Here is a 19,028-nt window from a genome sequence, read left to right as displayed (position 1 = left end):
GAACACCCACAGGAAATGCTATTCTTAATGCTGGACATGGGAGGTTTGTCATATTAATGCCTGGAAGTCCCTTCTGTGACATTATAACATTATGCGGTGTCTTTTTCTTTGAAGATTCTGCATCTCTTCCAGCCCAAAAAATCCCCACTCGGCCCCCTTCCAGTTGTTTTTTCAGCTTTTGATAAACTCTGAAAAGGATTCTTTTACAAAAAAGACTGCAACAAAATCCTGACTTAAGAATGCTGATAGTTATTGATAGTGCAGAACTTGAGTGTTGCTGAGAAAAGACATTTTGTCAAAGTGCTTTTGTCTTGCACTCCTCAGGACAATCACAAGGATACCAATGCCGGGGAGACAACTTTATATGTTATGACAAGCGAGTGCTGATTGGTTGACACGTGAACTTTGGGAGAGGCATTGCTATGGAGAATGCACCAGTTCAGATTGTCAGTTGGGCTCACAATGTGATGCATTTGCGTGTACTGGAAGCTACATATACTAATACCTGGGACCCTGTTCTTTGTAGACAGAAAGAACATGTACACACATTGTGCTTGTTTCAGCTAAACAAACTAAGTGATAGCCGTTTGCTGGTTCATTCCCCAGGAAAATGTCTTGACTAATCAGAGTCAAGCTGCCTGGTTTAAATTTCAAACCATGCTTGGCAGTTAACCGTCAGTCACCATTAACTGGTGCATTCTCCAGGCAGCACCTCTACCAATCAGGATCTACTTGCCAACCAATCAGAATCCACTTGCCAACCAATCAGCACTCTCTTCTCATACCGTATAAAGTTGTTGCTTCCCCTGACATTGGTATTCTTGCGATGATCCTGATGAGTGCAAGACAAAAAGCTTCAACAAAATGTCTTTCTTCAGCAATATTTGAGAAAGCTTACTTATGCAATTAACCTCCTAATTTGAATTTGTCTTTGAAAGCACGAACTTGTATTGTGGATGTGGCTGAGACACCAGTTTCTATTGACCTCTAGTAACTAAATGCAGGAATTTATGAACAGGATCGAGGAGGCCTTCAGTCCCTTGAGTATACTTGTTCTGTCATTCAATGAGATGATGGCTGACTCAACTCCATATATCCACCTTTTCCCCATATCCCTTAATACCTTTGGTCAACAAAAATCTATGAATCTCAAGTTTAAAATTAAGGATTGACGTAGTGTCAGTTGCCATTTCCGTAAGAGGGTTTCAAATTTCTGACACCCTTTGTGTGTACAAGTGCTTTCTAATTTCATTCCTGAAAGGTTTGGCTCTAATTTTTAGACTATATCCCCTAGTTCTATATTCCCCAACTAATGGAAATACTTTTGCTCTATCTACCTATCTGTAGGGAAGATGGTGGCATAGTCACTGGACTAGTAATCCAGAGGCCCAGGCTAATGCTCTGGGGAGATGGGTTCGAATTCTGCCATGGCAGCTGGTGGAATTTGAGTTCAATTAATAAACCTGGGATATAAAGCTAGTCTCAGTAATGGTGACCGTGACAACTATCATTGATTGTTGACAAAACCCATCTGGTCCACTAACATCTTTTGGGGAAGGAAATCTGCCACTCTTACCCGGTCTGACCTACATGTGACTCCAAACCCACAGCAATGGGGCTGACTCTTAACTGCCCCTCTGAACTGTTCTGTTCAGGGGCAATTAATAACAAATGCTGGCCCTGTCAGTGACGCCCACATCCCGTGACAGAAAAAAAGCCCTATCGGTTTCTCTTGAAAACGTTGATCAATTTACTCCTGCACCTTCTAAATTCCAGGGCATACAACTCTCATTTGTAAAATCCCTCCTTGTAATTTGACCCTGGGAGTCCAGTTATTGTGCTGGTAAATGTACACCACTCTCCCTCCAAGGCCAAGGTATCTTTCCTGAAGTGTGGTGCCTAGACTGATTATTGTAGATTGTTAATGCACCTCTGAATAGTTGCACCAGACTCTTTCAATAACTCCTGTAGAGAGGTGGCTAGTTTAACTGACCACTTAAACCTTCAGTTTTCGGGAGTGTTGCTAGACGAATGTCATCCACGGTGTGCCTGCCCACAGATATATCATCATGTAGTACAGTGCTCCATCTGGTGGCCTGGTTGAGATCCCAGAAAATCACCATTTAAAATCTGAAAGGACTGCCAAAATTTCAAATGATTACTGCAACAACCTTTATCTCTACCTTTTTAAAAATCCTTCCAGGGGATGTGGGCATTGCTGGCTGGGCCAGCATTTATCCCCCATCCCTAATTGCCCTTCAAAAGGTGGTAGTGAGCCGCTACCTTGAATTGCTGCATGTGGTGTAGGTGCACCCACAGTGCTGTTAGGGAGAGAGTCCCAGGATTTTTACCCAGCGACAGTGAAGGAATGTTGACATATTTCCAAGTCAGGATGATGAGGGGCTTGGAGGGTAACTCCCAGGCGGTGGTGTTCCCATGTGTCTGCTGCCCTTGTTCTAGGTGGTAGAGTTCGTGGATTTGGAAGATGCTGATGAAGAAGCCTTGGTAAGTTGCTGCAGTGCATCTTGTAGATGGCACACACTGCTGCCACTGTGCGTTGGTGGTGGAGGGATTGAATGTTGAAACTGGTGGATGTGGTGCCAATCAAGCAGACTGCGTAGATCTGAATGGTGCCAAGCTTCTCGAGTGTTGTTGGAGCTGCACTCATTCAGGCAAGTGGAGAGTATTCCAGCACACCCCTGACTTGTGCCTTGTAGATGGTGGACAAGGTTTGGGGAGTTAGGAGGTGAGTTACACTCCACAGAATTCCCAGCCTCTGACCTGCTCTTGTAGCCACTGTGTATTTATATGTCTGGTCCAATTCAGTTTCGGGTCAGAGATAACCCCTGGATATTGATAGTAGATAGTTCAGTGATGGTAATGCCATGGAATGTCAAGGGGAGGTAGTTAAACTCTCTCTTGTTGGAAATGGTCATTACCTGGCATTTGTGAAGCATGAATGTAACTTGCCATTTATCAGCCCAAGCCTGGATATTGTCCAGGGTCTTGCTGCATATAGAGACAGACTGCCTCAGCGTCTGAGGAGTTATGAATGGCACTGAACGTTGCACAATCATCAGCGAAAGTCCCCACCTTTGACCTTATGATGTAGGGAAGGCCAAAGCACCTTTAGTACAGTTACAGCACAGAAGGAGGCCCTTAGGCCCGTCATGTCAGTACCAGCTTTTGATAAGGGCATCTCGGCTCATTCTGCTCCCCAGCCCTTTCCCTGTAGCCCTACAAATTTTCTCTTCAGTTAATTATCCAATTCGCTTTCGAAAACTGCGATTGAATCAGCTTCTACCACACTCTCGGGCAATGCATTCTAGATGTTAACCACTCGCTCTGTGTAAAAAAGAAAAAGTTTGTCTTCATGTTGGCTTTGTGGCCATTCACCTTAAATTGTTGCCCTCTGGTCCTTGACCCTTTTGCCAAGGGGAATAGTTTCTCTCTATCTGCTCTGTATGACCTTTCATAATTTTGAACGCTTCTATCAAATCTCCTCAACTACCTCTGCCCCAGTTTCTCCAATGTGACCATGCAACTGAAGTCTCTCATCTATGGAATCATTCCCGTAAATCTTTGTTCCAAGGTACTTCACGGCCGCTATTGAACAAAAATTGATACTGAACCACATAAGGAATATTGGGACAAGTGACTAAAAGCTTTGAAAGAGCCTCTCGAGGAGAGAGGGGTGGAGAGGTTTAGGGAGGGAATTCCAGAGCATAGGGTCCAGGCAACTGGTGGTGTGACCACCAATGGTGATATGATTAAAATCAAGGATGCCCAAGGTTATGGAATTGGGGGAGCACAGAGATCTCAGAGGGTTGTAGGGCTGGAGGAGGTTACAAAAATAGGAAGGGGATAGGGATTTAAAAACAAGGATGAGCTTACTGTTTTGAAAATATACAATTACATCTTGTTCTTCATATTTTGTTCCAGTAGGATTGTATAATATTGTTTCTGACTTCATTCAGGCAACAATTTCTGTTTCTTCATCATTGAGCCTGCAACCAAGCTCAGTATCATAATTAGCCTGTGAAGCTGGGACTTTCACAAAATGTCTTCCTCTGTTCACAAAATGGTAGTCCGGACAAAATAAACAAGCGTGATATTGTAGATGTGGACCTCCGACACGTGATGCAACAACAAATGAGCAGTTTTGAAACATGAAACTGCTGCAGTTGGCTAATGAATCTCTCTAAGTGTGTGCATTTATGCTGCAGTAGTTTCACTTTGCACCAATGCTGCAATTATTGTGTGAATTCAGCTTGAAACTGGAGTCGGAACCCGACCTGACACCGCAGTGAGCCTCCCCGGAGAAGCAGGAGGTCACGCTGTTTAGCTTTTGATTCACCAACTTAGTTGTTTACCTTTGGCCAGAGAAGCTGAAAGAAAGATTTGATAGGAGCATTCAACATCATGAAGGCTTTCGGTAGAGCAAATGGGGATAAACTGTTTCCAGTGACGGGAGGATCAGTAACCAGAGGAGACAGGTTTAAGGTATTTGGCAAAAGGCATGTTGAGGAAGCATGTTCTTTACACAGCAAGTTATTATGTAAGGATGAGGAAGTAACTTTCAAAAGATAATTCGATAAATACTTGAAGGGACAGAAGTTGCAAGGCTACGAGGCATGGGACTAACTGAATAACTCTACCTAAGTGCCAGCACAGAGACACTATGGCCTGAATGGTCTATCGTTCTATGATTAGAGCCATGTAAAGCCAAAAACTGGACGTAAAATCTAAATTTCTCTGAATCTTCTTTCTGATGCCTACAAGGTTTGGAGTGGCAAGAGCCCACTGCCACAGTGAGCGGATGAGGTGAATAGTATAGATACATTTAAGGGGAAGTTTGATAAACATGAAGGAGAAAGGAATAGATGGTTATCTTGGCGGTGTGAGATGAAGAGGGGTGGGAGGAGGCTTGTGTAGAGCATAAACACCAGCATGGACCAGTTGGGCCAAATGGCCTCTTTCTACTCTGTACGTTCCCCTTAATTCTCCGTACATTCACATGTCTTATTTATGAGCAGAAACACCAGAGCAGAGAACAATGCTGAAGATTGATTGATTGATTGAATGAGCGCAGGCTCCACCAAAGGTCTCCGCAAAGTACCTCCAAGTTCTCTCTTCCAGTTTGCTGTTGTTGGATTCTGCAGCTGCTACTTCACTGTCTGCGAAGTGCCTTGGCGTATCCTTAAGGGGGTGTGTAAGGTGCTATGTAAATGCAAGCTTTCATTTCATGCTTCAGTTGTCATTGACTTTTGACTGTTTTGCTGCTACTTTTCGAGGCCCAAGCCACAGAAAAATATTTGGCATTTTAGTCAGTATCATCCATGGATCTTTGAAACACAAGTGTGACAGAAAGTAATTCTAATGAGGCAGTAAATACTGTGAACGTTCGTGTATCAGTTAACTGCTGATGCCACAGATGAAGACAGATTTACTCTGATCACATGTTCCTATTATTCCTGAGAGAGCTTGTGACTTAATTTAAAAAACATCTTTTATTGAATGCAGCATTCTGAAAACACTTCAGCCCTTACTAATGTGTGACATCTTGTTTGTTGTTGATGAACTGAAGAAAGGGACTGTTCCTCGTGACTCTTTAGACATTTGTATCTGCAGGATAAAGAAAAAAGGATTTGCGTTTACATCGCACTTTTCACGATTATCCCAATGAAGTACTTTGTGGCAGTGTAGTCACTCGTGTAATGGAGGAAACGCTGCAGCCGATTTGCACACAGCAGCAAACAGCAGTGTGATGGATGATGGCCAGATAAACCTGTGTTTTTGTGATGTTGATTTGAGGGATAAGTGTGGGCCAAGACTCTGGGGAGAACTCCCCTGCTCTTCTTTGAATTAAAGCTATGAGATTGTTTACAGCAGGGGTGGAGCACCAACAGCCCGTGGGCCAGATCCGGCCCGTTGCTCAATTTCATCCAGCCCGCAGCAAGATTTCGCCGAACCCTGCTCAGTGTTTCGATGTCCTTTTAAAGGCTGGATAATCAGTGTACTTAATAATCCAAATTAATAGATCCGGTGATCTATAAGCACTTAGTCTGATGTAACTTTGATTCGCTTTGCATTGATTCGAAGCTTTGCGTGAACGATCGGCAGTCTCGCCCAAACCCTTTTTCCTTATTTGTATCTTCTTTTAATGAAGACTCTTGTCATTGAATCGTAGCACGGTACAGCACAGGAGGGGGCCATTTCGCTCATCATGTCTGTACCATCCCTTTGAAAGAGCTAGCCAATCTCTATTTAGAAGTTGTTATTGAGCCTACTTGCACCCCCTGCCCCTCCCTGCCTTTTTCAGGCAGTGAATTACAGAATACGCTCATGTGCGTGTTTTGAAAGTAACTAGGAAAGTACAGGTACAGTGTTTCAAAACTGGCAACCTTGAGGCCGAGGCTGTGCCGGATTTCGGATCAGGCAGTTCGGGTCAAACCGGGTCGGATGGGGTCGCTCGGAGCGCGGGAATAGACAGGTGCAGTTGTCGAGGGGGAGGGGTGGGGGGTAACGCCTAGCCGAGTGGTCCAGTTAATTTTTTTTTAATAAAACAAAAACAGAATTACCTGGAAAAACTCAGCAGGTCTGGCAGCATCGGCGGAGAAGAAAAGAGTTGACGTTTCGAGTCCTCATGACCTAATGAGGACTCGAAACGTCAACTCTTTTCTTCTCCGCCGATGCTGCCAGACCTGCTGAGTTTTTCCAGGTAATTCTGTTTTTGTTTTGGATTTCCAGCATCCGCAGTTTTTTTGTTTTTAATTATTTTTTATTTTACTCAAAATTGATGCATGAAACATTCTAAACATGTCCCATTTTCAGATTAATCTGGTTTTTGGACAACTGGATTCGAGACACTATACTGCACTCCATTGTCTGTAAAGCTTTGAGGTGTCCTGAAATTGTGAAATAAACAAATGCAGACAATAAGCGTAGGCGGGATATGCTGATTGGCTCATAACTATAAAATTTATTGTAAAAATGAATATATGCATCATGAATACTTCAGAAGCTGAGCTTTTGGGTCTACATATATTGAAAGACCGGTTCGTTAATTTAAAATTTTATGATTTGTTCAATTTTGCATTGCATACCACTTCACTTTTCTCTCTGTGTCGTCTTAGGTCAAAGTTGTGTATTCCTTACTTGAAAAAGAGCAAAAATGGCCATATTCTGAACCTGAGTCCTCCGCTCAACATGAATCCCATCTGGTTCAAGAACCACTGTGGTGAGCACAGGGGAGTCTTAACATATTAACTGTTCTTTGAGGAGACTAGAGAAGTGGGCTTATTGTCCTTCAAACAAATACGTTAAAGGGGAGTTTTAATAGAGATATTGAAAATCATGCTGTTTTGATAGAATAACTACAGAGTAACTGTTTCTTGAGGCAGACGAGTCAACAACCAGTGGTTCCAGGAGGTAATTGATATAAAGAGAGACAGGTGAAATGAGAATTTTTTTTTTCTTTTACACACTGAGTTGTTACGATCTGGAATGCATGGCCTGAAAGGCTGCTGGAAGTAAGTTCAATAGTAACTTTCAAAAGGGAATTGGACAAATACTTGAAAAGGAAAAGTGTAGGGCTATGGGGAAATTTGGGGGTAGTGGGACTAGTTGGATAGATTTATCAAAGAGCCAGCACAGGTATAATGGGCTGAATGGCCTCTTGTGATTCTTTAGTTGCAAAAGTAATGGCAGAGGAATTTTCTCAACGGTGTTTTTATTTTTTTTTATATATATATATGTGTACAGAACACTTCCCTGTTGTCTCAATTATAAAGGAGCAGATGAAGATGCTAATGATCCAATGTGTGTTCTCACTCCCTCAGCATACACCATGGCGAAATATGGGATGTCGATGTGTGTTCTGGGAATGGCTGAGGAATTCAAAGGCGAAATTGCAGTTAATGCTTTATGGCCAAAAACCGGTAAGAGTGGTTTAATTTTTATTTTTTTGCACATAATAACACATCGTACCATTTGTGTGCCTGATGCAGGTATGGTGGGATATTTAGATATTGTCTTTTTCTTAAGCTGTTTGCTTCTTCTTCCTTCCGGAAGCTGTTGACTACCTGCTGGGGTAGGGTTCTGTGGCTATCCAGCTCAGTATCTCTCCTTCCCCCCCAACCCTCACTCAAGATTCTTCTTGTACAACCTTGACTGGGAATATTGGCCAGCTGTTCAGTTACAAGGGGCATCAACGTCGAACTTGATCTACTGTCTAGTTTTTAACTGGGGGTCACTGGATTGTCAGTTTGCAACATTAACTTTGTTGATGTTGAATCTGTGCTGCCATAGAATACGCGCATAAAGTTGATAATTAAGCACAACTGTCCCCAGTTGGGGACGGATTAGGGAATCATTGCAGGAGTATATAAACCAGTTCACTCTGGGTGTCTAGCAGGAACTGGGAGACCATGTGATGTTACTTTGCTGTATTGGAAATAAACCTGCTTTAAGGCACAGGCTAGTTTCAGTCTCATTCTTCCTCAGCATATAATTATTGGAATTAAGAACTTTGGGCATTTTTTCCCCTCCTTCACCCTTGGACTCTGCAGACACCTTATGAATCCAGCCTTGCAGAATCATCTCACGTCAGCTTGGATGTTGAAAAGACAGTAGTTGGTTTCCTTAAATAGCCATGATATGGGTTGATATGGTTGATCAAGGGACTGGTTGACAACTGACCATGAAACAAATTGAGCCAAGCATTGGAATCAATGGTTGGGCCACATGTAACAGTTCTGATTTCCAATGTTTTTTTTAAAAAACGGATATTGAGGGGCTGGAGAGAAAGTTTATAAAAAAAAGTTCTACAAAGACGATACCAGAACTGAGAGGTTAGAACCACGAGGAAAGACTGCACGGGCTAGGGCTCTTTTCTCTAGAAAAGAGAAAGCTGAGGGCTTGACAGGGATAGCTTGAGGGACAATAGCGTAGTGATATTGTTACTGGATTAGTAATCTCAAGGCCTAAGTTAATGTCTCAAGATGTGAGTTAAAATCCCACCATGGCACCTGTGCAGATTGAAATTCAGTTAACTAATAAAATCTGATATTAAATGTTAGTCTACTTAATAATAGTCATGAACCTACTGGATTGTAGTAAAAGCTCGTCTGATTCACTAATGTCCTTCAGGGGAGGAAATCTGCTGTCATTACCTGGTCTGGCCTACCTGTGACTCCTGACCAAGCGCAATGTGGTTGACTCTAAATGGCCCGCTGAATTGTCAGCCATTTAGTTGTATCAAAAATGCTACAGAAAAGTCCAACAGCATGGACTGCAGTAGTCCAAGAAGGTGGCTCACCACCACCTTCTTGAGGGCAATTAGGGATGGGCAATAAATACTGGCCCAGCCTAGACCAATTTTTTTTAAAAATACCAGGAGAATGCAGTTGTCTGTCTGGTTTATGTATAAACATCTTACAAGCGTGTGTCACACACCAGATGTCAGAATTTGCGTAAAATATTACAGATCACAACCCAACCATCTTTGGGGTGAAAATGTATATGTAAAGAGAAAGAAAACTAAATATTTTTTGTTTTCATGACCTTGGATCAACCTTGGGTGTTTTCTGCAATAAAGAAAACAACCAAACAAGTGCCAGTCTAGAAAAGTATCGTTACTGAATCCTCTGAGAAGCATTAAATCTACTTTTGCACAGAGCTACGAAAGAAAGGCTTGCATTTACATAGTGCTTTTCACATCTCCAGGCATCCCAAAGTACTTTACAGCTATTCAAGTACTTTTTGAACGGTAGCCTGTGCTGTAACATAGGGGAATGCGCCATACAATATACACACAGCAAGATCCCACATAGACAGCGTCATGATTATGGCCAGATAACTTATCTTTTAGTAATAGCTTGAGGGATAAATATTGCGGAGAGCTTTACTGCTCCCTTCCTATGAGGAGCACCCCGCAGCAGAGATGGCAAGAGGACAGACGAGGTCAGGTTAGCAGCTAAACATCGCAGCTATGCTCCTCCTGATACCCGGTTTACATTTGAGTAAAGTCATGAGGGACCAGCTCGGACTGTGGTAAAGATTATGGGAGACCTGCGATCAGCTCCCAGAACCCTGCAATCAAATGGTCTCCTGGCTGGTTGTCACTCATTCTTTTCTGGACACCCAGTAAATTCCTGGGACCATGCTCCTGTCACACCGCTGATATCTGTGGCGATCTTGCTCTGCAATCGAAAGCAACAAAATTAACCCATTAAGCTTTTTTTTTATTATATGTTGACTCTTTTTGTATCTAACTTTCAGCAATTCATACAGCTGCAATGGACATGCTCGGAGGATCAGATGTGAGCAGTCAGTGCAGGAAACCTGACATAATGGCTGATGCTGCCTATGCTATTTTCTCCAAGCCAAAGTCATTTACTGGCAACTTTGTCATCGATGAAGAATTCCTTAAAGAGCAGGGAATCAGAGACTTTGATGTTTATGCAGTTGATCCAGGTACGCACAAGGTTCTTGCAGTTTTTAACATATTCCAGGGGCAGGTTCAGTTGAGGCATTCAAGAGGGAATTGGATTATTATCCGAAAACAAGCATGTGCAGGGCTACGGGGAGAAGGCAGGGGATGGCACTAGGCAAATTGCTCCTACGGAGAACTGGCACAGACACAATGGGTCGAATGGCCCTCTATGCTGTAACAATTCTGTGATTCTGTGAACTTGGCTCCCAATTTATCCTTTAATGGGATGTGGGTGTCTGGCAAGGCTAGCATTTGTTGCCCATCACTAACTGCCTTTGAACCGATTGGCTTGCTAGACCATTTCAGCGGGCAGTTAAGAGTCAACCACGTTGTTGTGGATCTGGAGTCATTTGTAGACCAGACCAAGTAAGAACAGCAGATTTCCTCCCCTAAGGAACATTAATGAACCAGATGAATTCCTATGACAGCACGAGTGGAGAGACAGTCAGGAGATTGAAAACAGCGTGAGTACATAAACATAAATTTCTAAACAAGCACAGGGAAAGTAAGGATTTATAGGCACAGGAGAGGGAGCTGATTTTCAAGTAAGGGTAAAGAATTTCTACTTTCTACTAATCTCCAGTTTATAGTTAATAGTACAAGGTAGAGGTAACTAAAGTTTAAGTTAAAAAAGTGATTTAAATGTTTAAGATTAAGGCATGGCAGGACAGCACAGCCAAGCAGAATTCCTGTCCTGTGGTATGTGGGGAGTCGAGGACACCTTCATGTTCAGAAAGGTAGTCGCAGTGCAAGTTAGGGACAAGCAGGCAGATAGGGAATGGGTGACCGTCAGGCAGTCCAAGAGAAACAGGCAGGTAGTGCATGAATCCCCAGAGATCCTGCTCACTAACCAGTTTTCCATTCTGGATATTGGTGAGAGCAATGGATCTTTGGGGGAGTGCAGCAAGAGCCAAGCCTGTGGCGCCACAAGTGGCCCAGCTGTGCAGGAGGGGAGGAAGAAGAGCAGAAGGGCAGTACTGATGGGGGATTCTTTAGTTAGGGGAGCAGACGGCGTTTCTGTGGCCATCAGTATAACTCCAGGGTGGCTTATTGCCTCCCTGGTGCTAGGGTCAAGGATGTCACAGAATGGCTGCAGGGCATTCTTGAGGGAGAGGGTGAACTGCCAGAGGGCGTGGTCCACATTGGTACTAACGACATAGGTAGGAAGGTGGATTTGGTCCTGCAATCGGAATTTAGGGAGCTAGGTAGAAAAATGAGAAAACAGAAGCTCTAAAGTGGTAACCTCTGGATTACTCCCAGTGTCACATGTGACTGAGTGCAGAAATAGTAAGATAAGACAGATGAATGCGTGGCTGGAAAGATGGTGTAGGAGAGAGGGCTCCTGGGATACTGGGACTGACTCTGGGGCAGATGGCACCTGTACAAGCCAGATGGGTTGCATCTGAACAGAGCGGGGACTCTGGTGCTGTTGGGGAGAGTTTAAACCAACTCAGCAGGGGTGTGGGAACCAGGAGCGGATATTGGAAAGTAATACCAGGGTGCACAGAATGCTGGGAGAGGCAGACAGCACTAAAATAGAGAATAGCAAGTTAATAGATGGAGTCAGATTAAGGGAACAAGTAATGAAGTCTAAATCAGGGTTACACTGCATACATGTGAATGCTCGGAGTACAGTTAATAAAATTGTGGAGTTGGAGGCACAGATTGCCTTGTGGGATTATGATGTTGTGGCAATATGGGAGACCTGGCTTAAGGGAGGGCAGACCTATGTGTTAAATATTCCAGGTTACAAGGTGTTCAGAAAGGATATGAAAGGGTTAAAAGGAGGAGTGGGTGGCATTTTTGGTTAAGGAGAGTATTGCAGTATTGGAGAAAGAGGATGTGTCAGAGGATTCAAGGACAGAATTAATTTGGTTAGAGCTAAGGAATAAGAAGGGTGCAATTACATTGCTCGGTGTAATATATAGACCAGCAGCTAGTAGGAAGGATATAGAGGAACAAATCTGCAAGGAAATTGCATAGCAGTGTAAACATCGTAGCGTGGTTATAATGGGGGACTTTAATTACCCGTATATGGACTGGGATAATGGTCGTGTAAGGGGCAGTGAGGGACTAACTTTCCTAGATTGTGTTCAAGAGAATTTCCCACAGCAATATGTGTCTAGTCCAACAAGAAAGGCACTGCTAGACCTGGTTCTTGGGAATGAGGTGAGCCAAGCAGATCAAGTGTCAGTGGGGGAACATTCAGGGGACAGTGATCATGGTATCATAAGGTTGAGAATGACGATGGAAAATTACATTGGTCAATCCAGAAGAAGAATAACCAACTGGTGGAGAGCAGACTTCACTGGACTGAGAATGGAGCTGGGCCTTGTAGACTGGAACCATAGGTTGGCAGGAAAAACAGTAGCTGAACAGTGGGCTACCTTCAAAGAGGAGATGATTTGGACACAGTCAATGTATGTTCCCTCAAAAGGGAAGGGTAGGACAAACAAATCCAGAGCTCACTGGATGACAAAGGAGGTAGAAATTAAGTTAAAGAAGAAAAAGTGTTCTTACGACAGGTGTCAGGTAGCAAAAACACTTGAGGAGAAAGCTGAGTTCAGAAGGTTCAGAAGGGATGTGGAAAAGCAAATACGAGAAGCAAAGAGGGATCATGAAAAAAGACTGGCAGCTAACATAAAAGGAAATCCCAAAGTATTCTGTAGGCACACCAATAGTAAAAGGGTGGTGAAAGGAGAAGTAGGGTCGATTAGGGACCAAAAAGGGGATTTACACACAAAGGCAAGAGGCATGGCTAAGGTGTTAAATGAATACTTTGCATTTGTTTTTACCTATGAGGCAGATGCTGCTCAGGCCATGGTGACAGAGGAAACTCAGTCATTAGAAGCGTTTAAAATTGATAAGGATGAGATATTGGATAAACTGTCAGTACTTAAAATTGATAAGGCACCGGAACCGGATGAGATGCACCCAAGAATATTAAAGGAAGTGACAGTGGAAATTGCAGAGGCACTGGCGATAATCTCTCAATGTTCCCTGGATTCGGGGGAGGTGCCGGAGGACTGAAGAATTGCAAACATTACGCCTTGTTCAAAAAAGGTTGTAAAGATCTGTCCAGCAATTACAGACCAGTCAGTTTAACTTCGCTGGTGGGGAAACTTCTAGAAACAATTATTCAGGATAGAATTAATAGTCAATGGAAAAACGTGCATTGATTCGGAAGAGCCAGCATGGGTTTGTTAAAGGAAAATCATGTCTAACTAGCTTGCTGGAGTTTTTTGAAGAGGTAACAAAGATGGTTGATCAGGGCAAGGCTGTTGATGTGGTGTATATGGACTTCCAAAAGGTGTTCATTAAAATGGCACACAACAGACTTGTGAGGAAAGTTATAGGTCATGGAATAAAAGGGACAGTAGCAATGTGGATACAAAATTGGCTGAGGGATAGGAAACAGAGAGTAATGGTTAATGGGTATTTTCCAGGCTTGAAGAAGGTTTGTAGTGGACATTGGGACCCTTTTCCTGATATATATAAATGATCTAGATTGTGGTGTGCAGGGGACAATTTCAAAGTTTGTGGACAACACAAAACTTGTGGGAATTGTAAACTGTGAGGAGGACAGTATAGAACTTCAAAAGGACATTGACACATTGGTGGAACAGGCAGATAGGTGGCAGATGAAGTTCAATGCGGAGAAGTGTGAGGTAATGCACTTTGGTACAAAGAACATGGAGAAACAGTGTAAAATAAAGGATGCTATTCTAAAGGGTGTGCAGTAGCAGAGAGACCTTATGTACGTAAGTCAGTAAAGGTGTCAGGACAGGTAGAGAGAGCTGCTTCTAAGGCATTCAGTATTCTCGGCTTCATTAATAGGGGCATAGAGTACAAGAGCGGGGGGAGGGGTGGTGGTTATGATGAACTTATATAAGACACTGGTTAGACCTCAGCTGGGGTATTGTGTACAGTTCTGGCCATCACTATAGGTAGAATGTGAACACATTGGAGAGAGTGCGGAAGTGGTTTACCGAGAATGGTTCCAGGGATGAGACAGTTCAGTTATGAGGAAATATTGGAGAAGTTGGGACTGTTTTCCTTGGAGAGGAGTAGGCTAAGAGGAGACTTGAAAGAAGTTTTCAAAATCATGAGGGGTCTGGGCAAAGTAGATGCGGAGAAATTGTTCTCGCTCGTAAATGGATCGAGAACCAGAAAGCACAGTTTTTAAGTGTTTTGCAAAAGAAGCAAATGCGAGGTAAGAAAAAACTTTTCCACACAGCGAGTTGTTAGGGTTTGGAATGCATTGTCTGGAAGTGAGGTGGAGGCAGGTTCGATTGAAGCATTCAAGAGGGCATTGGATGATTATTTAAATAGAAACAATGTGCAGGATTACAGGGAAAAGGCAGGAGATTAGTACTGAGTTAAAATGTTCAGAGAGCAGGTGCAGACACGATGGGCCGAATGGCCTCCAACTACACCGTAACAATTCTGTGAAGATTGAGTGGGTTCGATAAGAGGCAGTGATTTCGGTAAGAGTGATAAGACAAGTCTCCTTGTTGGAAAATTCATGACGTGGAGTCATCAATTGAAATTGTCACTGAGAAAGAAGTTGCTTGAATTTTTTGTTCAAAACGGTTGTTGTAGTGTGGATTGCTTTGCCATGAGATCAATCCAATTAAAATTTGGGTCAATATTTAAAGGGAATGAGGGTTTTATGTGGAGCACACAAGGTGGACAGATCAGTTCCAGATTGCTGTTGCTAATGCGCAACCCATGCACATTGAGCTGAATGGCCTCTCCCTGTGGATTTAAAGGAAAAGTGAAAGGTTTAGGCAGGAATCCGGAGCTTGGGACCTAGGCAGCTGGGGGCAATTGAAGGCATGACCACCGATAATGGAGTGATTAAAATTGAGGGATGTGTATGAGGCAAGAATTAGACCAGTCCTGATCTTGGAGGGTTGTTGGGCTAAAGGAGGTTACAGAGGTGGAGAGAGGCGAGGGAACTGAAAACTGATGTAAACTTTAAAATTGAGGCGTTGCTGAATAGAGGGCCAATGTTGGTCAGTGAGCACAAGGTGAGGGGTGAAAAGCATTTGGTGCAAGTTAGAACACAGGCAGTAGAGTTTTGGGTGCATTCAGGTTTACAGAGGAAGTGGGCATGAAGATAATATAAAGAACACCTCAATTCACTCTTACAGTAGTGTCAGCCGTGGCTCAGTTGGTAGCACTCGCGCCTCTGAATCACTAAGTACCGTGTTCACGTCCCTCTTCTTGATTTGAGTACAAAAATCGAGGCTGACGTTCCAGTGCAATACTGAGGGAATGCTGCACAGTCAGAGGTGCTGTCTTTCAGATAATACTTTAAACCAAGGCCCCATCTGCCTGTTCGGGTGCATGTAGAAGATCCAATGATAGTTTTGAAGAGGAACAGAGGAGTTATCACTGGCGTCCAAGCCAACGGTTATCCCTCAATCAACATGATAAGAACAGATTATCTGGCCATTATTGCATTGCTGTTTGTGGGATCTTGCTGTGTGCAAATTGGTTGCCACATTTACTACATTACAAAACTGATTACACTTCTAAAAGTAGTTCATTCGCTATGGCCCTGAAAAGTACAATATAAATGTAAGTCTTTTTTAGTCAATAGTGAGTAATTAATGCAGTCACCTGGTTTCTAAATTCTTTTCCAGTACTCTTAAGTGGTTTGTAGATACTCCACTCCCTGCACTTCCAGCTGTGCAAATGGCTGTGGAGCATGGCAGAAACAAAGGGAAGTGCTTAAAATTTCCAGTAGGTTATTTCATTAAATCTTAAATCCTAAAATGAAAGCAAAATTCTGCAGATGCTGAGATTCTGAAAGAAAACATAAAATGCTAGAAATACTCAGCAGGTCAGGCAGTATTTACGGAAAGAGGAAGCAGAGTTAGCGTTTCAGGTCAATGACCTTGCATCAGAACTGAGACGTTAATTCTGTTTCTCTCTCCACAGGTCCTGCCTGCCCTGCTGAGAATGACCAGCATTGTATGTCTTTATTTCATAAACCCTCCATACAGAGAATTTATTAACCTAGCTTAATTTTGCAGTCGTGCATATGAGTAACCCACGTTGTTTGGTTACAGGCCACCCTCTACTTCCAGATTTCTTTTTAGACGAGGAACCAGAAGCACTTGCGAAGAAAATGCAGGATTACCGTGAGTATCCTCCAAATTTCAACACACAGCTTCAACTGAGGTGGGGATTGGATGAACTAATATCCAGCAGAGTTGAATTGCATTGTTACTGTTTGTTCTCATACATGGGATTCGCGTGATTCATGTAGGAGTCAACAATTCTAACTTTGAAAACTCGGCTGTAAATCAGGAGTTGGAACACTGGGCCTTTATTCCCTATAGTTTCGCAGAATGAGAGGTGATCTCATTGAAGCATACAAAATTCTTACAGGGCTCGACAGGGTAGATGCAGGAAGGATGTTTCCCCTGGCTGGGGCGGGGTGGAGGGGGAGGGGGGGTCTTGAACCATGGGGGGGCAGCCTCAGAATATGAGGTAGGCCATTTAGGACTGAGATGAGGAGGAATTTCTTTGCTCAGAGAGTTGTGAATCTTTGGAATTCTCTACTCCGGGGGGCTGTGTGCTCTCAATCATTTTAGTATGTTCAAGACAGAGATTGATAGATTTCTAGTTATTAAAGATGTCAAAGGATCTAGGATTCCCATATTCCCCAAGTGGGAAAATGATGTTGAGGTAGGTGATCATGACCTTATTGAATGACAGAGCAAGCTCGTGAGGCCGAATGGCCTACTCCTGCTCCTACTTCTTATGTTCCTATAAATTCTTGATCTTATGTATGCAGATGTTTGAGGTTCAAATTCATGCATTGAGCTTTGTGTATATTTAACGTTCCCAATGACCTGCACTGTGAATCAGAATGGACCAAATTCACTAGAATGGGGCATCTTGGAGCGTGAGGCATTCATTGGACCTTTTGCTGCACCCTTCAATTCAAAGCCTTTAAGCCAGAATTTTTTGAAAGTGTGAGCTGATGAGCGCAAGGACAATGGGTCATCCAGCATCTGAATGAATGATGGGAGGACCAATCTCTCTCCTTAACTGATGAGACTGAAGGATTGAGGAAAATATAGAGGAATGCCAGAGAAGGAAATCGGCGGAATGAGAGTCAAAGCAGGTACTGAAAGAGAAATAAAGAGAGTGAAAAGCTTGAGAAAGAAAGAGGGGGAAAAAAGAAAATGGAGAAGTAAGAGAAAAATTGAAAAGTTTACATCAATTTACTACATACAGGAATGAGATTGAACTACATAAGTTGTTCCATGTTTTCCAGAGAGAACCTTTGGTATTACAGGAACAATTATCATGTCATTTAACTTGCTGCGGTGAGCTTAATGGGGCAATTATTGTGCAAATTCCCAAAGTTCTTAAAAATAACTGGGAGGATGAAAACGAAATACTGTTGGTGTGAATCAATTGGCAGAGCAACGTAAATTGACCAGAAAGTTCTAAGAGATTCACAACTCACCGGGTAGCTCTTAACTCCTGAACTTACTGGCCAACTTGTGCAATGATAATAGCAGGAGTCATTGCCTTGACCTTACTTTTCTTATAAGATATGGCCCGATTTTTCTGATGGTTATTTTATTGCCGTCACATTGTTTTTTCTTGTTTCTTTTTGAACCTTATTATTATTACCTAGAACAGTAGTCCAGCCTCAGGATTTGGTTAAATAATTGAAGGGCATTGCAACTGTCTTCCTCAAAGACTAAATGTTTCTTTATACCTGCTATTATTGCTCTGTATGGATTAATGGGCAATCGTCCGGGTAACTTATGTTCTCCTGATGATGGAGTGGTTCACTCCAATGGGCCCAGTCCTGCGGGTAAAGTTAATATGTTCAGAGGAGCTAACTTGATGGTGAAAGCTGGATTTGAGCCTGGAGCCTAATAGAGGAGTTCACCGCATTTCTCTCAGAGCTACTGGACCTTCTTACCTCCTCCCGATGTCAGTCAGCTGTGTCAAGCTGCTGCTTGTTGGGGTTAAATACTATATATGAACAAGATATTCACAGTTCCTCAACTGAGATCTTGAGACATTCAGACATTAGGTAATATCATTAATCTACCACACGCCTTGAGATGCGTTACTCATTTTACCGATTTGAATGTACTACTTGTTACTGGCACTTGTCTTATTTTCTTAATACAGGCTTAATCAATCAATGACTGGAACGAACTTCCTGAAAGGTGGAGGCAGGCTCGATCGAAGTATTGAAAAGGGAACTGGATTGCTACCTGAAAAGAGAGAATGTACAGGGATAAGGCAGGGGAGTGGGACTAGGTGAAAGGCTCTTTCATGGAGCCAGTGCAGACTCGATGGGCCGAATTGCCTCCTTGTGCACTGTAAGGATTCTGTGATTCTATAATAAACTGTGCAAACTGTGGAACGATATCACTGTATCACACAGCAAAAAAGATGATCATTGGGCCCATCTTGACTGCATTAGTTCTTTGAAAGAGCTGTCTGATTGATTGGTCCAACTCTCCTGCTCTTTCCCCGTTGCCCT

The 19,028-nt window shown here is 43.0% G+C and overlaps 1 protein-coding gene across 2 annotated transcripts in view; it reads left to right on the top strand.

Annotated features, from left to right (window-relative positions):
* The window catches only part of hsdl2 (hydroxysteroid dehydrogenase like 2), a 111,766-nt gene that overhangs the window by 86,196 nt on the left and 6,542 nt on the right, over positions 1-19,028 (top strand). Inside the window, exons 5-9 of one of the 2 annotated variants that reach the window (XM_041186057.1) lie at positions 7,137-7,240; positions 7,842-7,940; positions 10,282-10,476; positions 16,445-16,477; positions 16,576-16,647. In XM_041186057.1, coding sequence (XP_041041991.1) covers positions 7,137-7,240; positions 7,842-7,940; positions 10,282-10,476; positions 16,445-16,477; positions 16,576-16,647 — 503 coding nt within the window. The remainder of the gene's footprint in view (positions 1-7,136; positions 7,241-7,841; positions 7,941-10,281; positions 10,477-16,444; positions 16,478-16,575; positions 16,648-19,028) is intronic. The other variant, XM_041186058.1, reaches the window with a different exon arrangement.

Source organism: Carcharodon carcharias, chromosome 4 (genome assembly GCF_017639515.1).
Source record: "Carcharodon carcharias isolate sCarCar2 chromosome 4, sCarCar2.pri, whole genome shotgun sequence".
Classification (NCBI taxonomy): Eukaryota; Metazoa; Chordata; class Chondrichthyes; order Lamniformes; family Lamnidae; genus Carcharodon; species Carcharodon carcharias.
This window is presented reverse-complemented; position numbering and strand designations above follow the sequence as displayed.